Below are 27419 nucleotides of genomic sequence, written 5' to 3' on the forward strand. Positions count from 1 at the left end.
GCGCGGTGGCTCAAGCCTGTAATCCCAGCACTTTGGGAGGCCGAGGCGGGCGGATCACGAGGTCAGGAGATCGAGACCCTCCTGGCTAACACGGTGAAACCCCGTCTCTACTAAAAATACAAAAAACTAGCCGGGCGCGGTGGTGGGCGCCTGTAGTCCCAGCTACTCGGAGGCTGAGGCGGGAGAATGGCTGGAACCCGGGAGGCGGAGCTTGCAGTGAGCCGAGATCGCACCACTGCACTCCAGCCTGGGCGACACAGTGAGACTCCGTCTCAAAAAAAAAAAATAAAAAAAAAAAAATAAAAAACATGTTCAGCCCAGGCACAGTAGCTCACACCTGTAATCCCAGCACTTTTGGAGACTGAGGTGGGCAGATCACGAGGTCAGGAGTTTGAGACCAGTCTGACCAACATGGTGAAACCCCGTCCCTACTAAAAATACAAAAATTACCCGGGCGTGGTGGCGTGCACCTGCAATCCCAGCTACTCAGGAGGCTAACGCAGGAGAATCGCTTGAACCTGGGAGGTGGAGGTTGTAGTGAGCCAAGATCACACCACGGCATTCCAGCCTGGGCTAGTCTAGAGTGAGACTCCGTCTCAAAAAAAAAAAACAAAAAAAAGATGTTCAGCCAGGCGTGATGGCACACACCTATAATCCTAGCACTTTGGGAGGCCAAGAGAGGCAGGCAGATCATTTGAGGTCAGTTCGAGACCAGCCTGGCCAACATAGCAAAACCCCGTCTCTACCGAAAATATAAAAATTAGCTGGGCATGGTGGCATGCGCCTGTAATCCCAGCTACTTGGGAGGCTGAGGCAAGAGAATTGCTTGAAGCTGGGAGCAGAGGTTGCAGTGGGCCAAGATCACACAACTATACTCCAGGCCAGAGTGACACTCTGTCTCAAAAAAAAAAAAAATAGTTCATTGTAGTAATGTGGGTAACAGCCATGTACTGGAAATCCCCCATGCCTGTCACTAGAGGAACCAGGAGATAAATGCTGGGACAGCTACATGCTGAAAGGATGGTGGATGGTGTTTCCAGGGCAAGGAAGTGTGTGTACTGGACCTTCAACATGTCTAACACATGCTGATCAGTGAAAGCAGGTTGCATAATAGTGTGAATAGAATGTTCCCATTTTTGTAAAAGAAAAATGGGTTTATGCAAATAAAAGGCAATATGGTAGAATATTCACCAAGCTGCCAGGAATCAGGATCCCAGTGGAGTAGGGATAGAGAGCACTCTCACTTTATATACACACACGCCTTTTTAAAATGAGTATATATTTGTCTAATAAGCAGAAAAATACAAACAAATCATGATTAGTAGAGCATTTCTCATAATTACTTTAAAATGTCTTAGCATAATGAATGATGAATACAGCTATAATTTATCCATTCTTATTTATTTACTGAGTCAGGGTCTCACTCTGTTACCCAGGCTGGAATGCAGTGGCGCCATTTCAGCTCACAGCAGCCTCTACCCAGGCTTCAGCGATCCTCCTACCTCAGCCTCCCGAGTAGCTGGGACTACAGGCGTTTGCCACCACGCCCGGCTACATTTTTTCTATCTTTGGTAGAGACGGGGTTTCATCATGTTGGCCAGGCTGGTCCCGAACTCCTGAGCTCAACCAATCCACCCGCCTCAGCCTCCCAAAGTGCTGGGATTACAGGCATGAGCCACCACGCCCGGCCTATTCATCCTTATTCATATTATGTAGGAATCAGAGCTCTCCATAATGTCCACTATTATAAATGAACAGCATACTCAAGAGTATTCCCTTGGTCATAACTTCCATTCCATAAACTCTTGCTCAGCTCCCGGCCCAGTGTGACACCCGGGGGTAAGAACCACCTACGTGTGTGCTCACAAACTCACCTGGGGTCTCCTGGCTGCCGCAACTGAGTACCAGGGGCCTAAGCAGAGGGAGCCACTGAGAGAGGGAAGAGAAGCCAAGCCCAGGCCCAGCCCCTTCATCGGCCCTTGCCAGGTCACTCTCTCTCAAGACGTCAGGATTCACTGACTTCCATGTTTCTCTCCAAATCTGAAGTTTACAAAGTAGCTGAGCTGCTTATCAGGGATGTGCAAGGCTACTTTCTGCAGCAAAGAACAGAAGTGAAAGGGAGAAGGGATGAGCAAGAAAGTCTCTGGATTTCAGGAGAAGGAAGACGGGCCAAGGGCAAGAGAAACACACGTGAAGGGTCCAGTGAAGAGACAGGGAGGGGCAGCTCTGGCCTCCTCTGCTGCCGCTTCCCTCGTTCAATCCATGGCGGTGAGGCTCACACCATTTTCCACTCAGCCTCCTCCGCACAACCTGCATGTCTACCATTTCTTCAGGGGCTGGAGCTGGTTCCACGATGCCTAGCCAAAATCTGAAGGGGGTCTTGGGGCCAGTGACTGCCAATGTGACCAGATTATTATAAAGATGGAGGAAATGTGGCTTTTAAAAAAGTGGGGAAAGGACCCAATTTTCCAAAATGCAAATTTTTCCTTCTACTGCCCCCATCATTTGCACACATTTTTGTCAAATCCAAACATAATTTGAAGTGAGGTAGGTAGTTTCTCTCTACTCGTGCCGTTGTCCTTGGGGTGATGTCGGGGGCTGTGCCCTGAATGCACTTGTCTCCCATGCAGGGACAGTGCCAGGGCTGGCACCAGTGGCTGGTGGAGCTTCTCAGTTGGCTATTTTCTCAATCTCATCCAAATCATCCGTGTCCAATCTTTCTATCTTCTTATCTGGGGGAAAAATACACAGGTCTCTACCGTGCCCAGGAATGTGCCCCACCCCGGGCCACAGCAATCATTCATTTATCCCCAAAGGCTCCGGGTGCCTGAGCAGGGGGCAGCAGGGCCCCTAGTCACTGACAGCAACAGTCAGAGCCCCACGCCCCGAAGCCCGGTCATGGGGGAGCTGTCCTTGGAGTCCCTGGGTCCTGAAGTCTCCAGGTGTGGCCCTGAGAACTGCCATATGGTCAGAAAGGAGGGGAGTGTGCCAGGGACAGAGCCTCTCTCAGGGCTACAGAAGATCCGACCCCTTTCCCCACCCCGCCCCCCTTAGTAAAGGGCGCCAGGCACAGGACCCTCCCCGGGACTCACTAAAATGCTCCTGGATTCTGTTCAGGATGTTCATGCTGTGCTTGCTGTCCACCATGTTCACTGCCAGGCCCCTCTTGCCAAAGCGGCCTGTGCGCCCGATCCGGTGCAGGTAGGTCTCGTTGTCAGGGTTCCCGTCCTTGTCCACGGGAAGATCAAAGTTGATGACGACAGACACTTGTTCAACATCGATGCCTGCGGGAAGGAGAGTTGGAGGCTGAGAGGACTAAGGACAGGAGACAGAAATGACTGTTGTCCACAGGTAGGTCAATGCATACCAACTTTGGATAGAGGGAAGGAATTTGGGACAGGCCAACTCTGGGAATTGGGTACAAGAGAGGGCACATACAGGCAGGCAGCAGAACCCGGAGGAAAAGAAGAGAGCTTTGGCAGGTGCCAACAAAATCATGAAATCAATCAGGGAGATTGTGTCTCTGGGAGACACAATATGCTGGAGATGGGCGCCCCTGGAAGAGCAGCCTCCATTCTCTACCACTCACATGCCTGTACATTTCCTTCCACCAAGTCAGGACTCCTGACTTCTGTGAGAGTTCTTTTTCTTTCTTTTTTAATTTTTGAGATGGAGTTTCGCTCTTGTTGCCCAGGCTGGAGTGCAATGGCGTGATCTTGCTCACCGCAACCTCCATCTCCCAGGTTCAAGCAATTCTCCTGTCTCAGCCTCCCGAGTACCTGGGATTACAGGCGCATGCCACCACGTCTGGCTAATTTTTGTATTTTTAGTAGAGATGGAGTTTCACCATATTGGTCAGGCTGGTCTCGAATTCCTGACCTCAGGTGATTTGCCCACCACGGCCTCCCAAAGTGCTGGGATTATAGGCGTGAGCCACTGCGCCTGGCCTCTTCTTTTTTTTTTTTGGAGACAGATTCTCACTCTGTCACCCAGGATGGAGTGCAATGGCGCAATCTCAGCTCACTGCAACTTCCATCTCCAGGGTTCAAGTAATTCTCCTGCCTTGAGATTGCAGGTGTGAGCCACCATGCCCGGCATGTGTGAGTTCTTATCATGAGGGAAATCCAAACAGTCTCTCCTAGAAAGGAATATTGTCACCAGCCACACCGATCTCCCTGAGACCATCCAACTTTCCTGTATACCAGGATTTCTGGCTCTAACTGGGCCTGGGACCCCGAGCCTGGCAGACCAGGTGGGACACGTCCTCTGCTCACCACGGGCACACACGTTGGTGGTCACCAGAACCTTCTCTTTGCCCTCTCGGAAGCGCTCAATCACTGCAGCCCTCTGCTCCACCATCATCTCCCCACTCAGCAGAGCCACCTGGTGGCCTTCTTTTGAGAGCTCTGCTGCCAGCCAACTAGCTGTTTTACGAGTCTGGAAGAAAAAAAAACAATTGAGAAATGAAAAGTATTTGAGTATATATTTTTTCTTTTCGAGACAGGGTCTTGCTGTCACTCAGGGTGATCTCAAAAGTCCTAGGCTCAAGCCATTATCCTGCCTTGGCTTCCCAAAGTGCTGGGAGTAAAGGTGTGAGGCATCGCACTCAGCTGAAGATATTTTTGATTTGGAAGACTGTTCCTGAAACGTAGCAGCTAAAGGCTAAATTTCTTACAATTATAAACCTGATATAGTGCAACAGGAAGTAACAATGTCACCTGGGTTGTAATCTTATAAAAATATTTGTACCTGGCTTGACATGGTGGCTCACACCTGTAATCCTAGCACTTTGGGAGGCAGAGGCACGTGGATCGCTTGAACTCAGGCGTTTGAGAGCAGCCTGAGCAACATGGCCAAACCCTGTTTCTACAAAAAAATTTAGCTAGGCATGGTGGCGTGGGCCTGTAAGTCCCAGCTACTTGCAGGAGCTGAGGCAGGAGAATCGCTTGAACCTGGGAGGCTGAGGCTGGTGAGCCAAGACTGCACCATTGCACTCTAGCCTGGGCGACAGAGCAAGACCCTGTCTCCAAAAAAAAAAAAAAAAGAAAATTTATACCACAAAAATATTTAACCTGGGGCAAGATATAGTAGCTCACGCCTATAATCACAGCACTTTGGGAGACCAAGGTGAAGGATCACTTGAGCCGAGGGGTAAAAGACTACCCTGGGGGCCAGGCACAGTGGCTCACGCCTGTAATCCCAGCACTTTGGGAGGCCAAGGCGGGCGGATCACGAGATCAGGAGTTCAACAAAAGCCTGACCAACATAGTGAAACCCTGTCTCTACTAAAAATACAAAAGTTAGCCAGGCGTGGTGGCACGTGCATATAATCCCTGCTACTCAGGAGGCTGAGGCAGGAGAATCGCTTGAACCCAGGAAGCAGAGGTTGTGGTGAACAGAGATTGCGCCACTGCACTCCAGCCTTGGCAACAAAAGCGAAACTCCGTCTCAAAAAAAAACAAGACTACCCTGGATGCTTCAAGATGTCATTGTAATGGGAGGCAATACAATGCAGGTGAGGAAATTCTTCTAGATTTAGGAGTCTTAAGAGACATGACAATTAAATGCAACAAGCAAACCTTGACTCGCTCTTGGCTTTTGTTTTTCAAAACAAAAAGCAATAAAGATGAGCTGGGCACAGTGCCATATGCCCGGAGTCCCAGCTACCTGGGAGCTTGAGGTGGGAGAATCACTTGAGCCCAGGAGTTTGAGTCCAGCTTGGGCAAGGTAGTGAGACCATCTCAAAAGAAAAAAAAAAGGAATATTTTTTTGCTCCAGGCACAGTGGCTCACGCCTGTAATCCCAGTACTTTGGGAGGCCACGTCAGGTGGATCACCTGTGGTCAGCAGTTCAAGACCGGGCAACATGGTGAAAACCTCTCTACCAAAAATATAAAAATTAGCTGGGCATGATGGCAGGTGCCTGTAATCCGAGCCACTTTGGAGGCTGAGGCAGCAGAATCACTTAAACCCGGGAGACAGAAGTTGCAGTGAGCCGAGATGAAGCCATTGCACTCCAGCCTGGGTGACAGAGCTAGACTCTGTCTCAGAAAAAGAAAAAAGAATACTTTTGGCATAAGTGGAGGAAGGAGAATGTAGATTATATTTGAGATTTTACTGTTATCACTGTATCATTACCTTGTATGTTTCTTTTTTTTTTTTTTTTTGAGATGGAGTCTCACTCTGTTGCCCAGGCTGGAGTGCAGTGGCCGGATCTCAGCTCACTGCAAGCTCCACCTCCTGGGTTTACGCCATTCTCCTGCCTCAGCCTCCTGAGTAGCTGGGACTACAGGTGCCCGCCACCTTGCCCGGCTAGTTTTTTGTATTTTTTTTTTAGTAGAGACGGGGTTTCACCGTGTTAGCCAGGATGGTCTCAGCCTCCCAAAGTGCTGGGATTACAGGCTTGAGCCACTGCGCCCGGCCCTTGTATGTTTCTTTGTTTCGAGACAGAGTGTTGCTTTGTGAGCTATGCTAAGTGCAGTGGCATGATCATAGCTGACTGCAGCCTCTAACTCCTGGGCTCAAAGGATCCTCCCACCTGTCTTCCGAGTAGCTGAGACCACAGGTGTGTGCCACCACATCCAGCTAATTGTTTTTTTAAGAGTTTTAGAGATGGGGTCTCCCGATGTTGCCCATGCTGGTCTCAAACTCCTGGGCTGAAGCGATCTGACTTGGCCTCCAAAAGTGTTGGGATTACAGGCATGAGCCACTGAGCCTGGCCTTTTTTTTTTTTTTTTTTTTGAGATGGAGTCTTGCTCTGTCACCCAGGCTGGAGTGCAGTGGCGCAATATCAGCTCACCGCAACCTCCGCCTCCCGGGTTCAAGTGATTCCGCTGCCTCAGCCTCCCGAGTAGCTGGGATTACAGGCATGCGCCACCACGCCTGGTTAATTTTGTATTTTTAGTAGAGACAGGGTTTCTCCATGTTGGTCAGGCTGATCTCCAACTCCTGACCTCACGTGATCCGCCTGCCTCGGCCTCCCAAAGTGCTGGGATTACAGGCATGAGCCACCACGCTTAGCTGTCTCTTTTATTCTAAAATCATTTTGACATTTTCTTCAGAAATCTTAAATATTTATTTTTTCTATTATCAATGAGAACTATCCTATTTTCTAAGTATTTGCTGTTTCAGACTGGAAAACTATGCGTGTGAATGTTATGACTAACCATCTTGCTGAACTTTTTTTTTTTTTGAGACAGAGTCTCACTCTGTTGCCAGGCTGGAGTGCAGTGGTGTGATCTCAGGTCACTGCAAGCTCTGCCTCCCAGGTTCACACCATTCTCCTGCCTCAGCCTCCCGAGTGGCTGGGATTACAGGCGCCTGCCACCATGCCCACCTAATTTTTTGTACTTTTAGTAGAAATGGGATTTCACCATGTTAGCCAGGATGGTCTCAGTCTCCTGACCTCGTGATCCGCCCGCCTCAGCCTCCCAAAGTGCTGGGATTACAGGTTTGAGCCACCATGCCTGGCCAACTTGTTGAATTTTTAATTTTTCTTACAAATATGAGTTGATTCTCTTGAGTTACGCAATAAAACATCATCCACAAATAAGACATAAAGTACAGGGGCTCTATGTTTAGGCTATGTATCCCTTGGGATACTACCATTACCCCCACTAAAGGAGAGCCTGTCTCTTATATCTTCAGAAAGCACTTCCTTTCTTCCCCTGGCGCCCAGGGGCATCCAGTCCTCCTAAGCCCTGTGGGGAGCTGGCTGAGAGGGAAGGGCCAGGCCTGCCACTGCTGCTACTACTCACATGGCAGAAGATCATGGCTTGAGCAATGGTGATGGCCCCATAGAGGTTACACAAGGCCTGGAACTTCTCGTCTCTGCTGCTGCACAGGACATAGTACTGCTTGATGGTGTCCAGGGTCTCTTCCTCCCGCTTCAGTTTGATAATGTTTGGGTCTGGGACCACTTTCTGGGCAAACTTCCACACAGAGTCCTCAAAGGTGGCAGAGAAAAGCAGCATCTGACAGTTCCTGGGCAGCATCCTGCAAGGGAAGGCCTGGCATGTGGCCCCAGGTGGCCCCGGGAAGCAGCGGAAGCACAGCCTCCCCAGCTGGGAGGGTCTAGATGCCCAGGAAGGCTGAAGGGGGAGGAGGAGCAGCAGGCCTGGGTGGGGGACAGGGGTTGGGGGAGAGTCCCTAGGTCTCCTTTCTCAGCCCAGGCTGGGAGGGACTGTGGTCAGTGCTGACATGGAAATGGCCTGTCAAACAAATGCTGCTGAGAGTACGAGAGCCAAGACCCTGGCAGAGGCCAGAGGAGGCGTCTGAAGTGAAGGGAGAAGACACTGCAGATGGGGAGGCTGAGGAGTCCTCTGCCCTCGAGATCCCTACCTCTGGATGCGGATGCTCTGATCCTGGTGGCCCTGAGTGGCTATCATGACGTCAGCTTCATCCAGAACAAACACCTTGATTTTCTTGGGATCAATGAACTTGAGCTTGGAGCACCAGTCCAGCACGGTCCCAGGGGTGCCAATGACAATCTGCTCGCTGATCTTCTGGCCTCTTTCCACTGTGGAGACCCAGGTGATTTTCATGGGTATTTCAAAGGCAAAGCCAGCTCTGGAAATCAAAGCCCTGCCCATCCTTCTAGGACTAGGAGAACAAGTTATTTCCAGATTTCAAAATACACATGAGTGTTCCCCTCAGTCTTGGTTTCTTCTGCTGTGAAGTGGGCAGAATGATACCTATCTCAGTGCCTGTGGTCAGGATCAAATCCCACACAGCAATCCTTCAATAAGCATCAGTTCCTTTCTTCTTCCTCCTATAATCCAACATCATCCAACTCTTTTTATGTTTGTTTATTTATTTATTTATTTATTTTGAGACAGGGTCTCATTCTGTTGCCCAGACTAGAGTGCAGTGACACAGTCATGGCTCACTGCAGCACTGACCACACAGGGTCAAGTGATCCTCCTGCCTCAGCCTCCCAAGAGGCTGGGACTACAAGCTGGTACTTCCACGCTGGTTAATTTTTTTTTTTTTTTGAGATGGAGTCTTGCTCTGTTGTCCAGGCTGAAGTACAGTGGCGTGATCTCGGCTCACTAGAAGCTCTGCCTCCCGGGTTCACGCCAGTCTCCTGCCTTAGCCTCTCGAGTAGCTGGGACTACAGATGCCTGCCACCACAACCGGCTAATTTTTTGTATTTTTTAGTAGAGACGGGGTTTCACCATGTTAACCAGGATGGTCTCGATCTCCTGACCTCATGATCTGCCCGCCTCGGCCTCCCAGCATGCTGGGATTACAGGTGTGAGCCACCACGCCCGGCCGCTTGGCTACTTTTTTTTTTTTTTCCGGTCTGTGTTGCCTAGGCTGGTCTCGAACCATGTGCTGAAGCAATCCTCCCACCCTGGCCTCCCAAAGGGCTGGGATAGCAGGTGTGAGCCACTGCCCCTGGTTTTGCTTACTTTTAAAGAAAGGGAGCTGACCCCAACCTTCCATCCTCAGTCCTGTTAATCCCTCTTTGGTAAGCAGATCCCAGAACTCTGGATGCTAAATTCAAAACTCTACCTTCTTAGCGAAGAACTCTAAATATTAAGAACTCTGTGAGCCACGCATGGATTTTTTTTTATCAACCAAAAATCTTATTTTAAGACTGAAAAAGACTGTTAACAAATTAGCAGGTATTCAAATAGATTCAAAGAGAGCAACACAGTCAGGCTCCAGGGTCAGACTGAATTAGAAAGTTGAATATGGTCATCGCATCTTCAAAATTCAAACACCCAACTCCCTACTCTGCTCACTGTTCAGGTGTCACCTGCTGTACTCACATTTATTGCCTCGAACAGCATAGGCAAGCTTCAGTTCTGGGTAAAATTTGCCCATCTGCTCAATCACTTTTCCTGTTTGAAGCGCCAGCTCATATGTTGGGGAGAGGCATAGACACTGACAGAAAAATCATAAAGGATGAGTTTAGGAGAACCATTTGGTAACAGACCTGAAGGCACCCAGTATGCTGATGTTATTAGCACTTGAATAGCACAGGGAAGCATGTCGTTCCATCCAGGCCCACCTTTCAGCTATAGATTGAAGCCTGCAGCAGGTAGCCCTGGCTTGGCAGAGGGCTTTGGAAGCCATGGTCTAAGGCTGCTGCTTCCAAGCACATCCTCCCAGGTCAGGGCCTGGTGTAGGAACTTGCTCTGCCTGAGCCACAGCCTAAGGCGTCAGAAGCTTCAGATCTCTCATTAATCCCCACCAGATGGCACTGCGCTCCCCAGGGCAGGCAACCCAGGATACCCAGCCCCCCAAGCCCTCACCTGGGGATATCTCTCTGCTGGCTCCACTCGACTGAGCATGGCTAGGACGAAGGCAGCTGTTTTACCAGTGCCAGACTGAGACTGTGCAATCAGGTTCTGTGGGCTAGATCAAGGAAGAACAGAAATGAAACATATTGGAGAAACTCAGTAACATGTCAACGTTCTTTCTGAATGAAAGGCATATTTCCCCCGATGCTTCTCTGTATTACCCAGGTTTTCTCCACTGGGCACAAATTACTTTCATACATTTTTTAATACGCTGTTGAAAAGCTGCTTAAATTGTAAAATAAATGATTATTTTAAACGGGCTTACACCAAGAAATTCTCATTCTAGCCTCTAGCACAGCTAGAGGACTCCAGCTTTGTACCCCAAGGGTCACAGGGAAATGAAGTGTGCAGAGTAAGATCTGTACCCAGACAAGTTCCCATCAATATTTTTGGCTGAGGCGTGATGCATTCCAAAATTTGGCTCCTTCTGTGTGTGCCTTTCCCCAGCTTTATGGACAAGATGCTAAGTCAGGTGGATGTTTTAGAGGGAACTTTTACATTCCACTTTATGGGATCCAGCATCATGGGAATAGGTGGCATGTTCGTCATTTTTAAAAAAGATAAATATGGCTCACGCCTGTAATCCCAGCACTTTGGGAGGCCGAGGCGCGCAGATCACGAGGTCAGCAGTTCAAGACCAGCCTGGCCAACATGGTGAAATCCCATCTCTACTAAAAATACAAAAATTAGCCAGGCATGGTGGCGGGCACCTGTAATCCCAGCTACTCGGGAAGCTGGGCCAGGAGAATCGCTTGAACCCGGGAGGAGGAGGTTGCAGTGAGCCGAGACTGCACCACTGCACTCTAGCCTGGGCAACAGAGCGAGACTTCATCTCAAAAACAAACAAACAAACAAACAAAAAATACAAAAAGTAGCTGGGTGTGGTGGCAGGCACCTGTAATCCCAGCTACTCAGGAGGCTGAGGCAGGAGAATCACTTGAACCCGGAAGGCAGAGGCTGCAGTGAGCCGAAATCGCACCACTGCACTCCAGCCTGTGCGACAGAGGAGACTCCATTTCAAAAAAGAAAAAAAGATAAATATGCCAGGTGCAGTAACACATGCCTGTAATCCCAACACTTTGGGAGGCTGAGGCTGGAGACTCACTTGAGGCCAGGTGTTTGAGACCAGCCCTGGCAACATGGTGATATCCTGTCTCTACAAAATTTTTTTTTTGTTTTTTTTGAGACAGAGTCTTACTCTGTCGCCCAGGCTGGAGTGCAGTGGTGTAATCTTGGCTCATTGCAACCTCTGCTTCCTGGGTTCAAGCGATCCTCCTACCTCAGCCTCCCTAGCAGCTGGGATTACAGGTGTGCACTGCCACACCCGGCTAATTTTTTTTATTTTTTGTAGACACAGGGTTTCACCATGTTGGCCAGGCTGGTCTCAAACTCCTGACCTCAGGTGATCCACGTGCCTCAGCTTCTCAAACTACAAAAAAATTTGTTTAAAGTCAGGAGGTCGAGGCTGCAGTGGGCTGTAATTGTACCACTGCACTCTAGCCAGGGAAACGGTGAGACCTTGTCTCAAAAGGAGCTCACTCTGGTCAGGGTGGGAGAAGGATGTGGAAGGAGGGGAATTCAGGGGCTTCAACTATCAACTGGACCTGCTTCCTTTCTTGGCAGGATAGGGCTACAGAGCTATTCTTGGTATTGTACTTTTACACCTCTGTGTAGGTCTCAAAAATTTCCAAATAATATTTTGTTTGTTTTTTAATTCATTGCAACACCATTCACATCAAAATAATATTTTTCAAACCCAATTTTTTTTTTCTTGAAACGGAGTCTCACTCTGTTTCCCAGGCTAGAGTGTAGTGGCACGATCTCGGCTCACTGCAACCTCTGCCCCTGGGGTTCAAGCAATTCTCCTGCCTCAGCCTCCCATGTAGCTGAGACCACAGGCACGTGCCACCACGACAGGCTAATTTTTGTATTTTTAATTCGTTTTTTTTTTTTTAATGGAGACAGGGTCTTGCTCTGTTGCCCAGGCTAGAGTGCAGTGGCACCATCTCAGCTCACTCCAACCTCTGCCTCCCAGGTTCAAGCAATTCTCCTGCCTCAGCCTCCCGAGTAGCTGGGACTACAGGCACATGCCACCAGGCCCAGATAATTCATTTTTTAAATTTTTTTATTTTAGTAAGACGGGGTTTCTCCATGTTGCCCAGGCTGCTCTCGAATTCCTGAGCTCAGACAATCCACCCACCTTGGCCTCCCAAAGTGCTAGGATAACAGGTGTAGGCCACTGTGCCCAGCTAATTTTTGTACTTTTAGTAGAGACAGGGTTTTGCCATGTTGGCCTGGCTGGACTCAAACTCGTGACCTCAGGTGATCCACCCGCCTTGGCCTCCCAAAGTGCTAGGATTACAGGAGTGAGCCACCGTGCCCGGCCTTAAGCCCAATTTTTAAGATAGCATAGAATAAAGCACTATTTTTCTCTATAAGTTTCTATTGTTAAGTGGAAAAGGCAGAAACTGGATCTAACTCCATCCAGTTCTCTCTGCACTTGCCTAAGCTGTTTTCCTGAGGAAACACGTGGCCCCAAACAGCCCCTTCTGTTCTCAGGCACAAAAAGGCAGTTTGTGGAAGACTGATTTAATCACACTGGGAGAGATGCACTTGGTCTGCATACTCACGGTTCAGCAAGCATCATAGGTAATGCGTTCTCTTGTATCTTGGAGGGTCGATTGAAGCCCATGGCATAGACTCCCTGGAGAAGCTGTGGTTTCCTAGGAAGCCAGGAAGACAGAGGATGGATACCTAGAAGTTGGAATTGTTTAGAGGTCTAGAATCTTATCTTTTTCTACAGTTAGGAATGATGCTTCCTACCTCTGTCAGACGCATTTTCCTATGCCTTAAAAAAACACTGTCAATAACCAAAGCAAAGCAAACCAAGCTACTGCCTCTCCCTAAGGAATCTTAATCTGCAACTATTTCTATAATTCATAAAATACAGACTGCTTTATTTTCTTAGAGAAATTAATGCTTTCAGCAGACCCACAAATCTGGCTGGCCTTGGAGGACAAGTGTTCCCTGGACACAGCAAGGGTGGTGGTTATTAATTCATAGCATTAAATAAATTACAAAATATATATCCAAAAATAGGCCAGGTGCAGTGACTCATGCCTGTAATCTCAGCACTTTGGGAGGTCAAGGCAGGCCAACTGTTTTGAGGCCAGGAATTTGAGACCAGCCTGGGCAAAACGGTGATACCTCGTCTCTACAAAAAAAAAAAAATACAAAAATTAGCTGGGTACACCTGTAGTCCCAGCTACTCAAAAGGCTGAGGTGGGAGGCTCACTTGCGCTTCGCAGGTCAAGGCTGCAGTGATCTGTGATTGAGCCACTGCACTCCAGCCAGGGTGACAGAGTGGGACTCTAAATAAGTAAATAATAAATGAAAATAAACACTATTTACTATACTGCTAAGATTTAGAAGTCCTTTTTTTCCATGTTCCTTCCAAAGCCAGCTGTGCAAATACTTAAGACTGTCAACAGGTAAGGAAATTGATGGGCTGGGCATGGTAGCTCACACCTGTAATCCCAGCAGTTTGGGAGGCCTAGGTGGGATGATTGCTTGAGGAGTCCAGGCGTTCAAGACTGGCCTTGGCAACACAGTGAGACCCTGTCTCTAAAAAAAAAAACAAAAAAAAAAACAAAAATGAGCTAGACATGGTGGCATGCACCTGTAGTCCTAGCTACTTGGGAGACTGAGGCAGGAGGATTGCCTGAGGCTAAGAGTTCGACACTATAGTGAGCTATGATTGCCCCACTGCACTCTGGGCGGGCCAACAGGGCCAGGTCATCTCTTAAAAAAAAAAAAAAAAAAAAAAAGAATTTTTTTTTTTTTTGAGATGGAATCTTGCTCTGTCACTCAGGCTAGAGTGCAATGGCGTGATTTTGGATCACTGCAGTCTCTGCCTCCTGGGTTCAAGCGAGTCTCCTACCTCAGCCTCCTGAGTAGCTAGGATTACAGGCACATACTGCCACACCTGGCTAATTTTTGTATTTTTGGGAGAGGCGGGATTTCGCCATGTTGGCCAGGCTGGTCTCGAACTCCTAATCTCAGGTGATCCACCTGCCTCGGCCTCCCAAAGTGCTAGGATTACAGGCGTGAGCCACTGCACCCAGCGAGAAAAAAAGAAAACTGATGAAGCCAGTTTCTAGTAGCTGATATACAGTAAATAGTTAAAGGTTGTTCGATTAACCTACTAAACTTTACAAATGCTCAGATTCACTTAGGTCTAATCAAAGTAAAGAGACACACACTAACTTCTTTTTGAGAGACATTCTCACTCTGTCGCCCAGGCTGGAGTGCAGTTGCGTGAAGTGGGGTCACTGCAACCGACACGTCCCGGGCCTCAAGAGATCCTCCCACCTCGGCCCCTTGAGTAGCTGGGGCTGCAGGCACGTGGCACCACACCCAGCTAATTATTTTTTAAATTTTTTGTAGAGATGGGGTTTCACCATGTTGCCCAGGCAAGTCTTGAACTTCTGAGCTCAAGAGATCCACTTGCCTTGGCCTCCCGAAGTGCTGGGATTACAGGCGTGAGCCACCGCACCTGGACACCAACTTCTTATGTAAGCAGCTATACAAGAATTATCACTTCAGTTGCTCTTACACTGCATTTACAATAAGCTCTCTGCTACCTCTAAATTGACAAGATGTTTAAGAAAAATCATACCAGATTGTTTCTAAAGAAAAGGCCACCCAACTGTTCCCTAAGCCTTCCTTGGAGTTTAGCAGGCTCTCTAAAAGGCAAATTCTCTGGCGTATATTGGTTCTCAGACACAAAGAACTTTAAAAACTTAATCTTTAGTATCTTCCATTTGAGAGAAAACGCTGTGACACTCGGCAGCTTCTAACTTGGTTGCCAAGGAAACAAAGTCACTACTTAATTGAGACTCAAAAGGTGACCTTGGTTTCACTCTGTTTCCTTTTCCTACCAACAACTAAATCAGAGAGAACCTGCCTTTTACAGAGGACAATTCATCAGTGGTTAAACTGAGAGCTCACGTCTTCTAAATGGAAGAAATTAAAAAGCCAGTTGATACTTGGAGGAGCAAACTGTCACTCTAAGGAAATAATACCACATGTCTAGGTGTCCTGATACAGCTTAAAAATAGAAGTGGAGATAACAGATTTGGCGAATAAACTCCTGATAGAGAAAACACATATAAAAGCATAATTTCCTGAAAACTTTTTTTTTTTTTTTGAGAAGGGGTTTTGCTTTTATCTCCCAGGCTGGAGTGCAATGGCATGATCTCGGCTCACTGCAACCTCCGTCTCCAGGGTTCAAGCAATTCTCCTGCCTCAGCCTCCTGAGTCGCTGGGACTACAGGCCATGTGCCATTATGGCTGGCTAATTTTTTTGTATTTTTGGTAGAGATGGGGTTTCATCATTTTGACCAGTCTGGTCTCAAACTCCTGACCTCAGGCGATCCACCTGCATCGGCCTCCCAAAGTGCTGGGATTACAGGCGTGAGCCACTGTGCCCAAACAAAAGTGTAACTGTTTAAAATTACATTTTTCGTCCAGCCTGGGCAACATGGTGAAACCTCATCGCCATTAAAAAAAAAAAAAAAAGTTCTTGGGCCAGGTGCAGTGGCTCACACCTGTATGTAATCCTAGCAATTTTGGAGGGTGAGGCAGGAGGAATCTTTGAGGACAGGAGTTCAGGAGCAACCTGGCCAACACAGCAACACCATGCCTCTATTTTTAAAAATAAAAAAATAAGGCTGGGCGCAGTGGCTCATGCCTGTAATCCAGCAGCCTGGGAGGCTGAGGTGGGCAGATCGCTTGAGGCCAGGAGTTTGAGACCAGCCTGGCCAACATGATGAAACCCTGTCTCTACTAAAAATACCCAAATTAGCCAGGTGTGGTGGCTCAGGCCTGTAATCCTAGCTATGTGAGAGGCTGAGGCACGAGAATCGCTTGAACCCAAGAAGTAGAGGTTGCAGTGAGTCAAGATTGTGCCACTGCGCTCCAGCCTGGGCAACAGAATGAGACTCAGTCTCAAAAGTAAATAAATAAATGAATAGAAATAAAAATAAAAGGCCGGGCGCGGTGGCTCAAGCCTGTCATCCCAGCACTTTGGGAGGCCGAGACGGGCGGATCACGAGGTCAGGAGATCGAGACCATCCTGGCTAACACGGTGAAACCCCCATCTCCACTAAAAAAAATACAAAAAACTAGCCAGGCGAAGTGGCGGGCGCCTGTAGTCCCAGCTACTCGGGAGGCTGAGACAGGACAATGGCGTAAACCCGGGAGGCGGAGCTTGCAGTGAGCTGAGATCCGGCCACTGCACTCCAGCCCAGGCAACAGAGCGAGACTGTCTCAAAAAAATAAATAAATAAAAAGAAATAAAAATAAAAAATTGTTCTTCAAGATTACTTAACAATTTGTTAGCTTTGTTTTACGTGTCTCTTACTCAGTGGTAATAGCTGAAAGGAATGTGGCTTCAATTTGTCCACAGTGGCCATACTATAGATTTTGCTGAATTAAGCAAATAATCCATTGATTCCACCACATTCTTATTCATCAGCTACTTTCTATGATTGTGATCCTGGCAGGCAGCAAGAATAGTAAGTAGGTCTTGTGTTCCTTGTAACACCCAGCACAGTGGCATGTATATAACACAATAATCCACACTTAATCCTCTATTAATTTACTGAAGTAAACCTAAAACATAAGCCCAGGCACCGTGGCTAATGCCTGTAATCCCAGCACTTTGCGAGGCCGAGGCAGGCGGATCACGAGATCAAGAATTTGAGACCAGCCTGGCCAACATAGTGAAACCCTGTCTCTTCTAAAAATACAAAAATAAGCCGGGCATGGTGGTGTGCACCTGTAGTCCCAGCTAACTCAGGAGGCTGAGGCAGGAGAATCACTTGAACCTGGGAGGTGGAGGTTGTGGTGAGCTGAAATCACGCCACTGCACTCCAGCCTGGGCAACCGAATAAGACTCCATCTAGGCCGGGTGCGGTGGCTCAAGCCTGTAATCCCAGCACTTTGGGAGGCCGAGACGGGCCGATCACAAGGTCAGGAGATCGAGACCATCCTGGCTAATACGGTGAAACCCCATCTCTACTAAAGAATACAAAAAACTAGCCGGGCGACGAGGCGGGCGCCTGTAGTCCCAGCTACTTGGGAAGCGGAGGCAGGAGAATGGCGTAAACCTGGGAGGCGGAGCTTGCAGTGAGCTGAGATCCGGCCACCGCACTCCAGCCTGGGCGACAGAGCCAGACTCCGTCAAAAAAGAAAAAAAAAAAGACTCCATCTCAAAAAAAAAAGAAAAAAAGAAAACCAAAAACAGATTTGACAGATTTTTTTAAAAAGCAGATAAACTGTAAGACTGTAAACCCTATAAATATACATATATGTATATTTTTTTGAGACAGAGTCTCACTCTGTTGTCCAGGATGGAGTGCAGTGGCACGAACTTGGCTCACTGCAACGTCCGCCTCACAGGTTCAAGTGATTCTCCTGCCCCAGCCTCTTGAGTAGCTGGGACTACAGGCCTGCGCCATCACGCTCGGCTAAGTTTTGTATTTTTAGTGGAGACAGGGTTTCACCATGTTGGTCAGGCTGGTCTCAAACTCCTGACCTTGTGATCTGCCCACCTCGGCCTCCCAAAGTGCTGGGATTACAGGCGGGAGCCACTGTAATGTGCCTGGCCTTTTCTTTAAAAAAAAAAAAAAACAAATAGCACATGTTCTCACTTAAGGGCTTACCTAATCAGAAATGTTCCTGACATCCAGAAATCACCTGTCAGCCAATATTTTATTGAAAGTTCTAAGAGTATAAGAGAAATAAGACTTTTAGCTATGATTAATAAATTTGAAGCATTAAAAAATTCCTACCGAGAGAATAGGGTAGCCAAGACACAAGGGGGGGAAATTAATACTGCAAATTTTTTCATACTTTTTGACTTTTGAATCATGTGTATTTTCATGTGACATCTTTGCAAAGAAAACAATAGCCAGGCACGATGGCTCATGCCTGTAATCTCAGCACTTTGAGAGGCCGAGGCGGGCGGATCACCTGAGGTCAAGAGTTCAGGACCAGCCTGGTCAAAATGGTGACACCTCGTCTCTAATAAAAATACAAAAAATTAGCCGGGTGTGGTGCCGCACACCTGTAATCCCAGCTACCCGGGAGGCTGAGGCAGGACAATCGCTTGAACCCGGGAGGCGGAGGTTGCAGTGAACCAAGGTCGCACCATTGCACTCCAGCCTGGACAACAGGAGTGAAACTCTGTCTCAAAAAAAAAAAAGAAAAAAATACGCTAACTTTTTAAAAGTAAAAATTCTCACAAGAATCTCTGAGATGCTAAGTTTTATGTGGGGAGAGACTGGCAAGGAAGAGCTGTTGAAAGGAGCGAATACTCACAGCCGAAGCTCTTCAAACGACTTCACTGAATACAGAGGGGAGTTTGGATCCCGCTGCAGGACTTCTACTTGGTTTGTGTTATCGACAAGGTTGCTTCTGATCAGCTTGTTGAGTAAGGACTGGGCAGCTCTGTCCTCTGTCAGGAAGAAACCAGTAGATCTTCATACTCATCTGGCAAACCCCACGCTTATGAAGCCACTCTTTCTCCCTCTCCACACTAGCAGCTGGGCAGTCACGCATGGCTGGAGAAAAACCATCACACTGATAGGTCTCTATTTATTTATTTTAGAGATGGGGTCTTGCTGTCACCCAGGTTGGAGTGCAGTGGCACAATCACAGCTCACTGTAGCCTAGAATTCCTGGGCTCAGGTGATCCTCCCACCTCAGCCTCCCAAGTAGCTGGGAGTCCAGGTGTGTGCTACCACACCCAGCTCATTTTGAAATCTTTTGTAGAGATGGGGGGGGCTCTCCCTATGTTGCCCAGGCTGGGCTTGAACTCCTGGCCCAAAGCAATCCTCCCACCTCGGCCTCCCAAAGTGCTGAAATTACAGGCATGAGCCACTGCTTCAGGACTTGTTTGGTTCTCCTCCTCTCACTGACTATTCCTTCTCTGATTCCTCTCATCTCCTGGATCTTGTAGCTTGGAGTGCCTCTGGCTCCAGGAAGGCAAGCCCTGGGTCATACTGTCTCTTGCCAAGGGCATCCAAGAGTAGTTACCTTTCTCCTCTTCATCTGTTTTCTCAGCAGTGGTACTGGTTTTGATAATACCTACACAAGAAAACAGTTGTCATAATTAGAAAGGCAAACATGAGAACCACCAAAAATGTGGGACAATATAAATAAATACACTGAAATTTATTTTATTTATTTTTTAGACGGAGTTTTCCTCTTGTAGCCCAAAGTTGGAGTGCAATGGCACAACCTTGGCTCACTGCAACCTCCGCCTCCTGGGTTCAAGCGGTTCTCCTGCCTCAGCCTCCTGAGTAGCTGGGATTAGGCGTGTGCCACCACACCTGGCTAATTTAGGTATTTTTAGTAGAGACGGGGTTTTGCCATGTTGGCCAGGATGGTCTTAAACTCCAGACCTCAATCAAGTGATCTGCCCACCTTGGCCTCCCAAAGTGCTGGGATTACAAGCATGAGTCACAGTGCCCAGTCTGAAATTTATTTTAAGTAATCAAAATATAAATAGTTGGCATTTCTTTATGTTTAGTGAATTTTTATTTCTAGAATTTTTTTTTTTTTTTTTTTTTTTGAGACAGGGTCTCCCTCTGTTGCCCAGGCTAAAGTGCAGTGGTACAATCATAGCTCACTACAACCTCAATCTCCTGAGCCGAAGTGATCCTCCCACCCCAGGCTCCTACTTAGCTGGGACTACAGGTGCATACTACCACATCCTCCTGCCTTAGCCTCCTGAGTAGCTAGCACTACAGGCATGTGCCACTATTCTCAGCTAATTTAAAACAAAAACATTTTTGTAGAGATGGAGTCTTGCCGTGTTGCCCAGCTTGTTCTCAAATTCCTGGCCTCAAGTAATCCTCCTGCCTTGGTCTTCCAAAGCACTAGGATTACTGGCATGAACTACTGTACCTGGTGAAAAATTTTAAATTTCTAGAAATTTTGACTAATTTCAGACAGATCAGAATATGTTACCTCTTAATAGTCCTACTTTAAAATACAGCCTTATTAGCAAACATAGTCTACCATTTTTTACCTTTCAGATTGGCAAATTCTGAAAGTTTGACTATTAATTCTGTGATGAGATTGTAGAGAAACACTCTCATTCTTGCTGATGGAAATATTAACTGGTGGCCAGGCACAGTGGCTCATCCTGTAATCCCAGAACTTTGGGAGGCTGAGGCGGGTGGATCACCTGAGGTCAGGAGTTTCAGACCAGTCTGACCAACATGGAGAAACCCTGTCTCTATTAAAAAATACAAAATTAGCTGGGTGTGGTGGCATATGCCTGTAATCCCAGCTACTCGGGAAGGCTGAAGCAGGAAAATCGCTTGAACCCAGGAGGCGGAGGTTGTGGTGAGCCGAGATCATTCCACAGCACTCCAGCCTGGGCAACAACAGCAAAACTCTTGTCTCAAAAAAAAAAACCCCAGAAATATTAATTGGTATAACACCTAAGGAAAGGACTGAAAATACTGAGAAAAATTGCAAATGTCAGCCTGGGCAACATAGCAAGACCTAGTCTCTACTAACAATTTAAAAAATTAGCCTGTAATCCCAGCTATTCAGGAGGCTGGGGCAGGAGAACAGCTTGAGCCCAGGAGTTTGAGCCACTGCACTGCAGCCTGGGTGACAGAGCGAGAGCCTGTCTTTATTTTTTTGAGAAAGAGTCTCACTCTGTTACCCAGGATGGAGTATAGTGGCACGATCTCGGCTCACTGCAACCTCTGCCTCCCAGGTTCAAGTGATCCTTCTGCCTCAGCCTCCCAAGTAGCTGGGACTACTGGCGCGCACCACCATGCCTGGGCAATTTTTGTATTTTTAGTAGAGACGGGGTTTCACCATATTGGCCAGGCTGGTCTCAAACTCCTGACCTCATGATCTGCCCGCCTTGGCCTCCCAAAGTGCTGGGATTACAGGCATGAGCCACCATGTCCAGCCTACAAGATCCTGTCTTTAAAAAAAAAAAAAAAAAAGGCCAGGCGCGGTGGCTCAAGCCTGTAATCCCAGCACTTTGGGAGGCTGAGGCGGGCAGATCACCTGAGGTCGGGAGTTCGAGACCAGTCTGACCAAGATGGAGAAACCCTGTCTCTACTTAAAAAACACAAAATTAGCCAGGTGTCATGGCACATGCCTGTAATTCCAGCTACTTAGGAGGCTGAGGCAGGATAATCGCTTGAACCTGGAAGTTGGAGGTTGTGGTGAGCCGAGATCACACCATTGCACTCCAGCCTGGGCAACGAGAGAAACTTCATCTCAAAAAAAAAAAAAAAAAGTATATTGACACAATGCAGTATCACATAATTATAAAACACAAGGAGGGGTCAGGCACAGTGGCTCACGCCTATAATTCCAACACTTTGGGGGCCGAGGCGGGCAGATCACCTGAAGTCAGGAGTTGACGACCAACCTGGCCAACATGGTGAAACCCTGTCTCCACTAAAAATACAAAAGTAGCCAGGCATCATGGCAGATACCTATAATCCCAGCTATTCGGGAAGCCAAGGCAGGAGAACTGCTTGAACCCAGGAAGCAGAGGTTGGAGTGAGCCAAGACTGCACCACTGCACTCCAGCCTGGGTGACAGAGCAAGACTCTGCCTCAAAAAAAAAAAAAAAAGGCAGGGATGAAACTGCATGTATTGATACAGAAAGTTTGCCAAGGGATACTGTTGAGTGAAAAAGTAAGTGTACTGTATATATCACGCTGCATTTTGGTTGAGAGAATATGATAATCTATACTTACATTTGCTTTACATAAAGTCTTTGGAAGAGTATTAAAAATCCATCAACAGTGGCTACTTATGGAATAGGATGGTGTTATGAGCTGAATTGTGTGTGGCCCCCTGACCCCAAACTCATATATTCAAGTCCTAACCAGTACCTCAGAATGTGACCTGATTTTGAAATAAGGTTGCTACAGCTGTAGTTAAGATGAGGTCACTAGGGTGGGCCCTAATCCTTGTACTTTATCATACTTTCTGAGTTTTGAACCCAGATTCACTTTTCAAAAAGTTAAAAAATTTACCTCATGCAAGATCTGGATGTTATTTAAAAAAAATAGTCAGGCACGGTGGCTCACACCTGTAATCCCAGCACTTTGGGAGGCCGAGGCGGGCGGATCACGAGGTCAGGAGATCGAGATCATCCTGGCTAACACGGTGAAACCCCGTCTCTACTAAAAATACAAAAAATTAGCCGGGCGAGGTGGCAGGTGCCTGTAGTCCCACCTACTCGGGAGGCTGAGGCAGGAGAATGGCGTGAACCCGGGAGGCGGAGCTTGCAGTGAGCCGAATCACGCCACTGCACTGCAGCCTGGGTGACAGAGCGAGACTCTGTCTCACAAAAAAATAAATAAATAAAATAAAATAAAATAAAATGGGTCAGGTGTGGTGGCTCACGCCTGTAATCCCAACACTTTGGGAGGCCGAGGCGCGCGGATCATGAGGTCAGGAGATAGAGACCATCCTGGCTAACACGGTGAAACCCCATCTCTACTAAAAATACAAAATAAAATTAGCCAGGCGTGGTGGCGGGCACCTGTAGTCCCAGCTACTCGGGAGGTTGAGGCAGAAGAATGGCGTGAACCCGGGAGGCAGAGCTTGCAGTAAGCCAAGATCGCGCCACTGCACTCCAGCCTGGGTGGCAGAGCGAGACTTCATCTCAATAAATAAATAAATAAATAAATAAATAAATAAATAAATAAATAAATAAATAAAATTAGGCCAAGTGCAGTGACTCATGCCTATAATCCCAGTACTGTGGGAGGCCGAGGCAGGCAGATCTCTTGAGCTCAGGAGGTCAAGACCAGCCTGGGCAACATGACAAAACCCCGCCTCTACTAAAAATATAAAAAATTAGCCAGGTGTGGTGGTGGACGCCAGTAGTCTCAACTACCTGGGAGGTGAGGTGGAAGGATCTCTTGAGCCTGGGTGGCAGAGGTTGCAGTGAGCCAAGATCACGCCATGCCACTCCACTCTAGCCTGCATGACAGAGTGAGACCCTGTCTCAAATAAAGTTTTAAAAAGCTAATATAAAAAATAAAAAATTTAGGCCAGGCGCAGTGGCTCACGACTGTAATCCCAGCACTTTGGGAGGCCGAGACGGGCAGATCACAAGTACAGGAGATCAAGACCATCTTGGCTAACATGATGAAACCCTATCTCTACTAAAAATACAAAAACAAAAAACCTAGCCGGGCATGGTGGCAGGCGCCTGTAGTCCCAGCTACTCGGGAGGCTGAGGGAAAAGAATGGCATGAACCCGGGAGGCAGAGCTTGCAGTGAGCCGAGATCGCGCCACTGCACTCCAGCCTGGGCAACAAAGCAAGACTTCGTCTCAAACAAAATAAATAAATAAATAAATAAATAATTTGCCAAGATATTATCAAATGAACAGTAGCAGTACAGTCCAATAGAGAGACTCTTAATTTTAAGAAGTCAAAGGATAAACTTTGGAAAATTGACATATCCCTTCAGTAACAAAATCTAATTTACTGGCTTGTAAACAGCTAACGTTTACACTAAATAACAGCTCTTTGTACAATGCAGCTATGAGTGCAAAGCAGCGGCCCACATGGAACTCTTTTCTAGCTTGTAGTTACTAGTCACTCACCATTGGTATCTGCTTTGACTTTCTCTTCCTTGATCTGCAAATTGGTCATCTGAATAGGAATAAAAGAAAACAGGGTTAAGCAAAGGATCCAATAAAAGGAAGGTCCCTAAGAAAAGAGAAACTTTCTAGTAAAAGTCTAGTCTGAAATTTTCAGCACCAGTATTCAGGGAATTGGTTTGTTCCCTCAAAGTAGAACTGCTGAAAGTCTGTGTGAAACCATCATTTCAAACATCTTCAACAGCCTTCAAACAAGGCAAGGGGTGGGCTAAATATAATGGTTGGGGGGAAAGTTTCAGAAAACCTCAAATTCTGCTTATCTCCCATCTCAAGTTCTTTCTATTTATTTATTTTCTGAAACAAGGTCTCACTCTGTAACCTAGGCTCGAGTGCAGCAGCACAATCATGGCTCACTGTGGCCTCAACCTCCTGGGTTCTAGCGATCCTCCCACCTCAGCCTCCCTAGTAGCTGAGACCACAGGTGTAGACCACCAAGCCTACTCGAACTCAAACTTGAACTCCTGGGCTCAAGCAATCCTCCCATCTTGGCCTCCAAAGCACTGGGATCAGAAGTGTGAGTCACTGCACCCAGCCTTCTTCTGTCACTTTCATTGGTTTTCTCTACTCTAGAGAGCAGAGCCACATGATAACCTAAGACCATGAATCATTTATTAAGTGAAGGTACACAAGTCTAAGTGGTGAAAAAACAGGTATTCTCCAACTATTAGGAAGCATTTATTTACACCAGCCTTCTGATAAGCTGAATGTTTAGAAGCAGACACCAAGTATGTTTAGGCCTGTATTTGTGATATTCATATCACAGCTAGGTTACGGTCACAGATTTCACAAGGTTTGAAACCAATTATCAGTAACTGTCTTTCAGAGTAGATCTGATGCTAAACGCTAGATTTTAAACTCCAGAGTACAAGGCCCACGCCCTTGATAATGCTTTGTAATTTCTTTGTGGAAACTGCTGGTTTTATACCTCTGACCTGCTCCTTCCCCTGAACTCCAGTGCTGTATTTCCAAATGCCTGATGGCTACTGTGCAGAAAAGAACATAGCAGGCCTGACCACTCTCCTTAGGAAAGCCTATTTGCAAGGCTGGCCGTTGGCTGGCTCCTGAGAACTTGGACTTTGGGAAGGTTCTCATCATCCCTAGAACTGATATGAGGGGGTCAGTCTGCCTCAATTGTTTGTAAAAACATGTAATTTATGCTAACCACCTGTATTCCTTCTGGAAGTCTGGAATTCTGGTACACGCTAGGCACAGGGTGACTATATGACAGGCCCCCAATAAAAGCCTCAAGTAGTCTCTAACAAGCTTCCCTGACACCACTTCATACAGTAACAGTAGCTGTTACAATTTGCTACTGGAAGAATTAAGCACACTCTGTGGACTCCATTGGGAGATAACTTGGAAGTTTGCCTGGTTTCCTCTGGACTTAGCCCATGAGCCTTTTTCTTCCACTAATTTTGCTTTATATCTTTTCACTATAATAAATCATAGCTGTGAGTACAACTACATACTGAGCCTGTGAGCTCTCCTCACAAATCGTCAAACCTGGCATCTCCTGGGGACTCCCACAACAGGTACTTACCAAGATGTCTCCTTATTTTATTTTATTTTATTTTTTTGACTCGGAGTCTCGCTGTGTCGCCCAGGCTGGAGTGCAGTGGCCGGATCTCAGCTCACTGCAAGCTCCGCCCCCCAAGTTCACGCTATTCTGCCTCAGCCTCCCAAGTAGCTGGGACTACAGGCGCCCGCCACCTCGCCCAGCTGGTTTTTTGTATTTTTTAGTAGAGACGGGGTTTCACCGCATTAGCCAGGATGGTCTTGATCTCCTGACCTCGTGATCTGCCCGTCTCGGCCTCCCAAAGTGCTGGGATTACAGGCGTGAGCCACCGCGCCCAGCCCAGAATAACTTTTACACCGATATTTCTATTAGCCATCACTTGTAACATATTCTGTTCTCTGTAGTTCAGTAAATCCTTGCCAGCCTTGTCTAATTCTGTCAATAGCCCTCTCAAAAATCCCCTTACGGCCTAGGCGTTGTGGCTCACAGCTGTAATCCCAGCACTTTGGGAGGCCGAGGTGGGCGGATCACCAGAGGTAAGGAGTTCAAGACCAGCCTGACCAATATGGAGAAACCCCGTCTCTACTAAAAATACAAAATTTGCCAGTCGTGGTGGCGCATGCCTGTAATCCCAGCTACTCAGGAGGCTGGGGCAGGAGAATCGCTTGAACCCGGGAGGTGGAGGTTGTGGTGAGCCGAGATGACGCCACTGCACTCCAGCCTGGGCAACAAGAGCAAAACTCAGCCTCAAAACAAAAACAACAACAACAACAACAAAAAACAGTCCATTATCACTAAACAAACCTAAAGCTTAGGTCTTAGATATAAGAACAGAAAGTCATCCTGGCTAACACGGTGAAACCCCGTCTCTACTAAAAATACAAAAACTAGCCGGGCGAGGTGGCAGGCGCCTGTAGTCCCAGCTACTTGGGAGGCTGAGGCAGGAGAATGGCGTAAACCCGGGAGGCGGAGCTTGCAGTGAGCTGAGATCCGGCCACCGCACTCCAGTCCGGGCGACAAAGCGAGACTCCGCCTCAAAAAAAAAAAAAAAAAAAAGAACAGAAAGCCACGGTGTATGCTGTAATTACATTCCAGTTGAATGAATATTCATTACTTAAAGAACAAGTATATGAAACTAAGTGTCACTTTAAACATCAATGAAACAATTTGTAGTGCCTCCTTCCAACATCTGCAGTAGATTGAGGTATTAAATCTAAAAGTGAATCTGTTATTCTGCAAAGAGCTACAAACTGCCAACCACGTTAAGCATGGATCTAAGAAATGTTAAATACAGAGTAGCACAGAAACATGCGAAGAACAGTCGCGTAATGAAAATGAGAATCAGCATCTAAACTTGGCTTTCCTTATAATCGTCACCGAGGAGGTCAACAGAGGAATGACAGCATGCATAGTGGGGCGGATATACCAAAGGATGAAGTCCTTAACCAGCCCACATGGAGATAAAAAGCTCGACACTGGTCTCTTCAGCTCTAAGAGCAAATCAAGGGCAAGTGACTGCCCCAGCAAACTCGAACAGCGCGTTGCCCAGGAGCCTCCCCAACTCGGGGAGCTCCCTATGCTTTAGGCAGGTTTCGCCTGGGCCCCTGCTACGTCCTCCCCGCCTGGAGATGAAGCCACTGACCGACTTGACAGCCGCTTCCTGCTCGTCCACCGCCAGGGCCCAAGAGTCGGTGGCCATAGTTCCGACCAAGGGCGACCCACTTGTGAAAATATGCGCCGCACCACGTCGCAACACAGGCCCTAAGCCCGCCACCGGCGCGAGAATGCACCTCACGCGGACCGGAAGCGGCGGTGAGCACAGGTGACGTCAGTTCCCACCCGGCGTGCGACATCATCATTCT

The 27419-nt window shown here is 47.5% G+C and overlaps 1 protein-coding gene across 1 annotated transcript; it reads right to left on the bottom strand.

Moving 5' to 3' along the window:
* Positions 1-1260: 1260 nt before the first annotated feature.
* DDX19A (DEAD-box helicase 19A) lies at positions 1261-27419 on the bottom strand. The gene is made up of 12 exons (XM_033218991.1): positions 27200-27419; positions 23985-24033; positions 19412-19462; positions 18695-18830; positions 12940-13032; positions 10262-10364; positions 9776-9890; positions 8340-8517; positions 7757-7994; positions 4275-4437; positions 3093-3284; positions 1261-2732 (listed from the first exon to the last, which is right to left on the bottom strand). Exons 1-12 carry the CDS (start codon positions 27254-27256, stop codon positions 2671-2673), a joined length of 1437 nt encoding a protein of 478 aa, XP_033074882.1. The 5' UTR covers positions 27257-27419; the 3' UTR covers positions 1261-2670.

Source organism: Trachypithecus francoisi, unplaced genomic scaffold, assembly GCF_009764315.1.
Source record: "Trachypithecus francoisi isolate TF-2019V2 unplaced genomic scaffold, Tfra_2.0 Lachesis_group10, whole genome shotgun sequence".
Classification (NCBI taxonomy): Eukaryota; Metazoa; Chordata; class Mammalia; order Primates; family Cercopithecidae; genus Trachypithecus; species Trachypithecus francoisi.

Excerpts from the sequence above, each read along its gene's own strand:
- DDX19A (XM_033218991.1), bottom strand. The coding sequence starts at position 27,256 with ATGGCCACCGACTCTTGGGCCCTGGCGGTGGACGAGCAGGAAGCGGCT. Across the intron at positions 19,463-23,984 it reads AGTCAAAGCAGATACCAATG|GTATTATCAAAACCAGTACC; the intron begins GTGAGTGACTAG and ends TTTCTTGTGTAG. Across the intron at positions 2,733-3,092 it reads CAGAATCCAGGAGCATTTTA|ATAAGAAGATAGAAAGATTG; the intron begins GTGAGTCCCGGG and ends TTTTTCCCCCAG.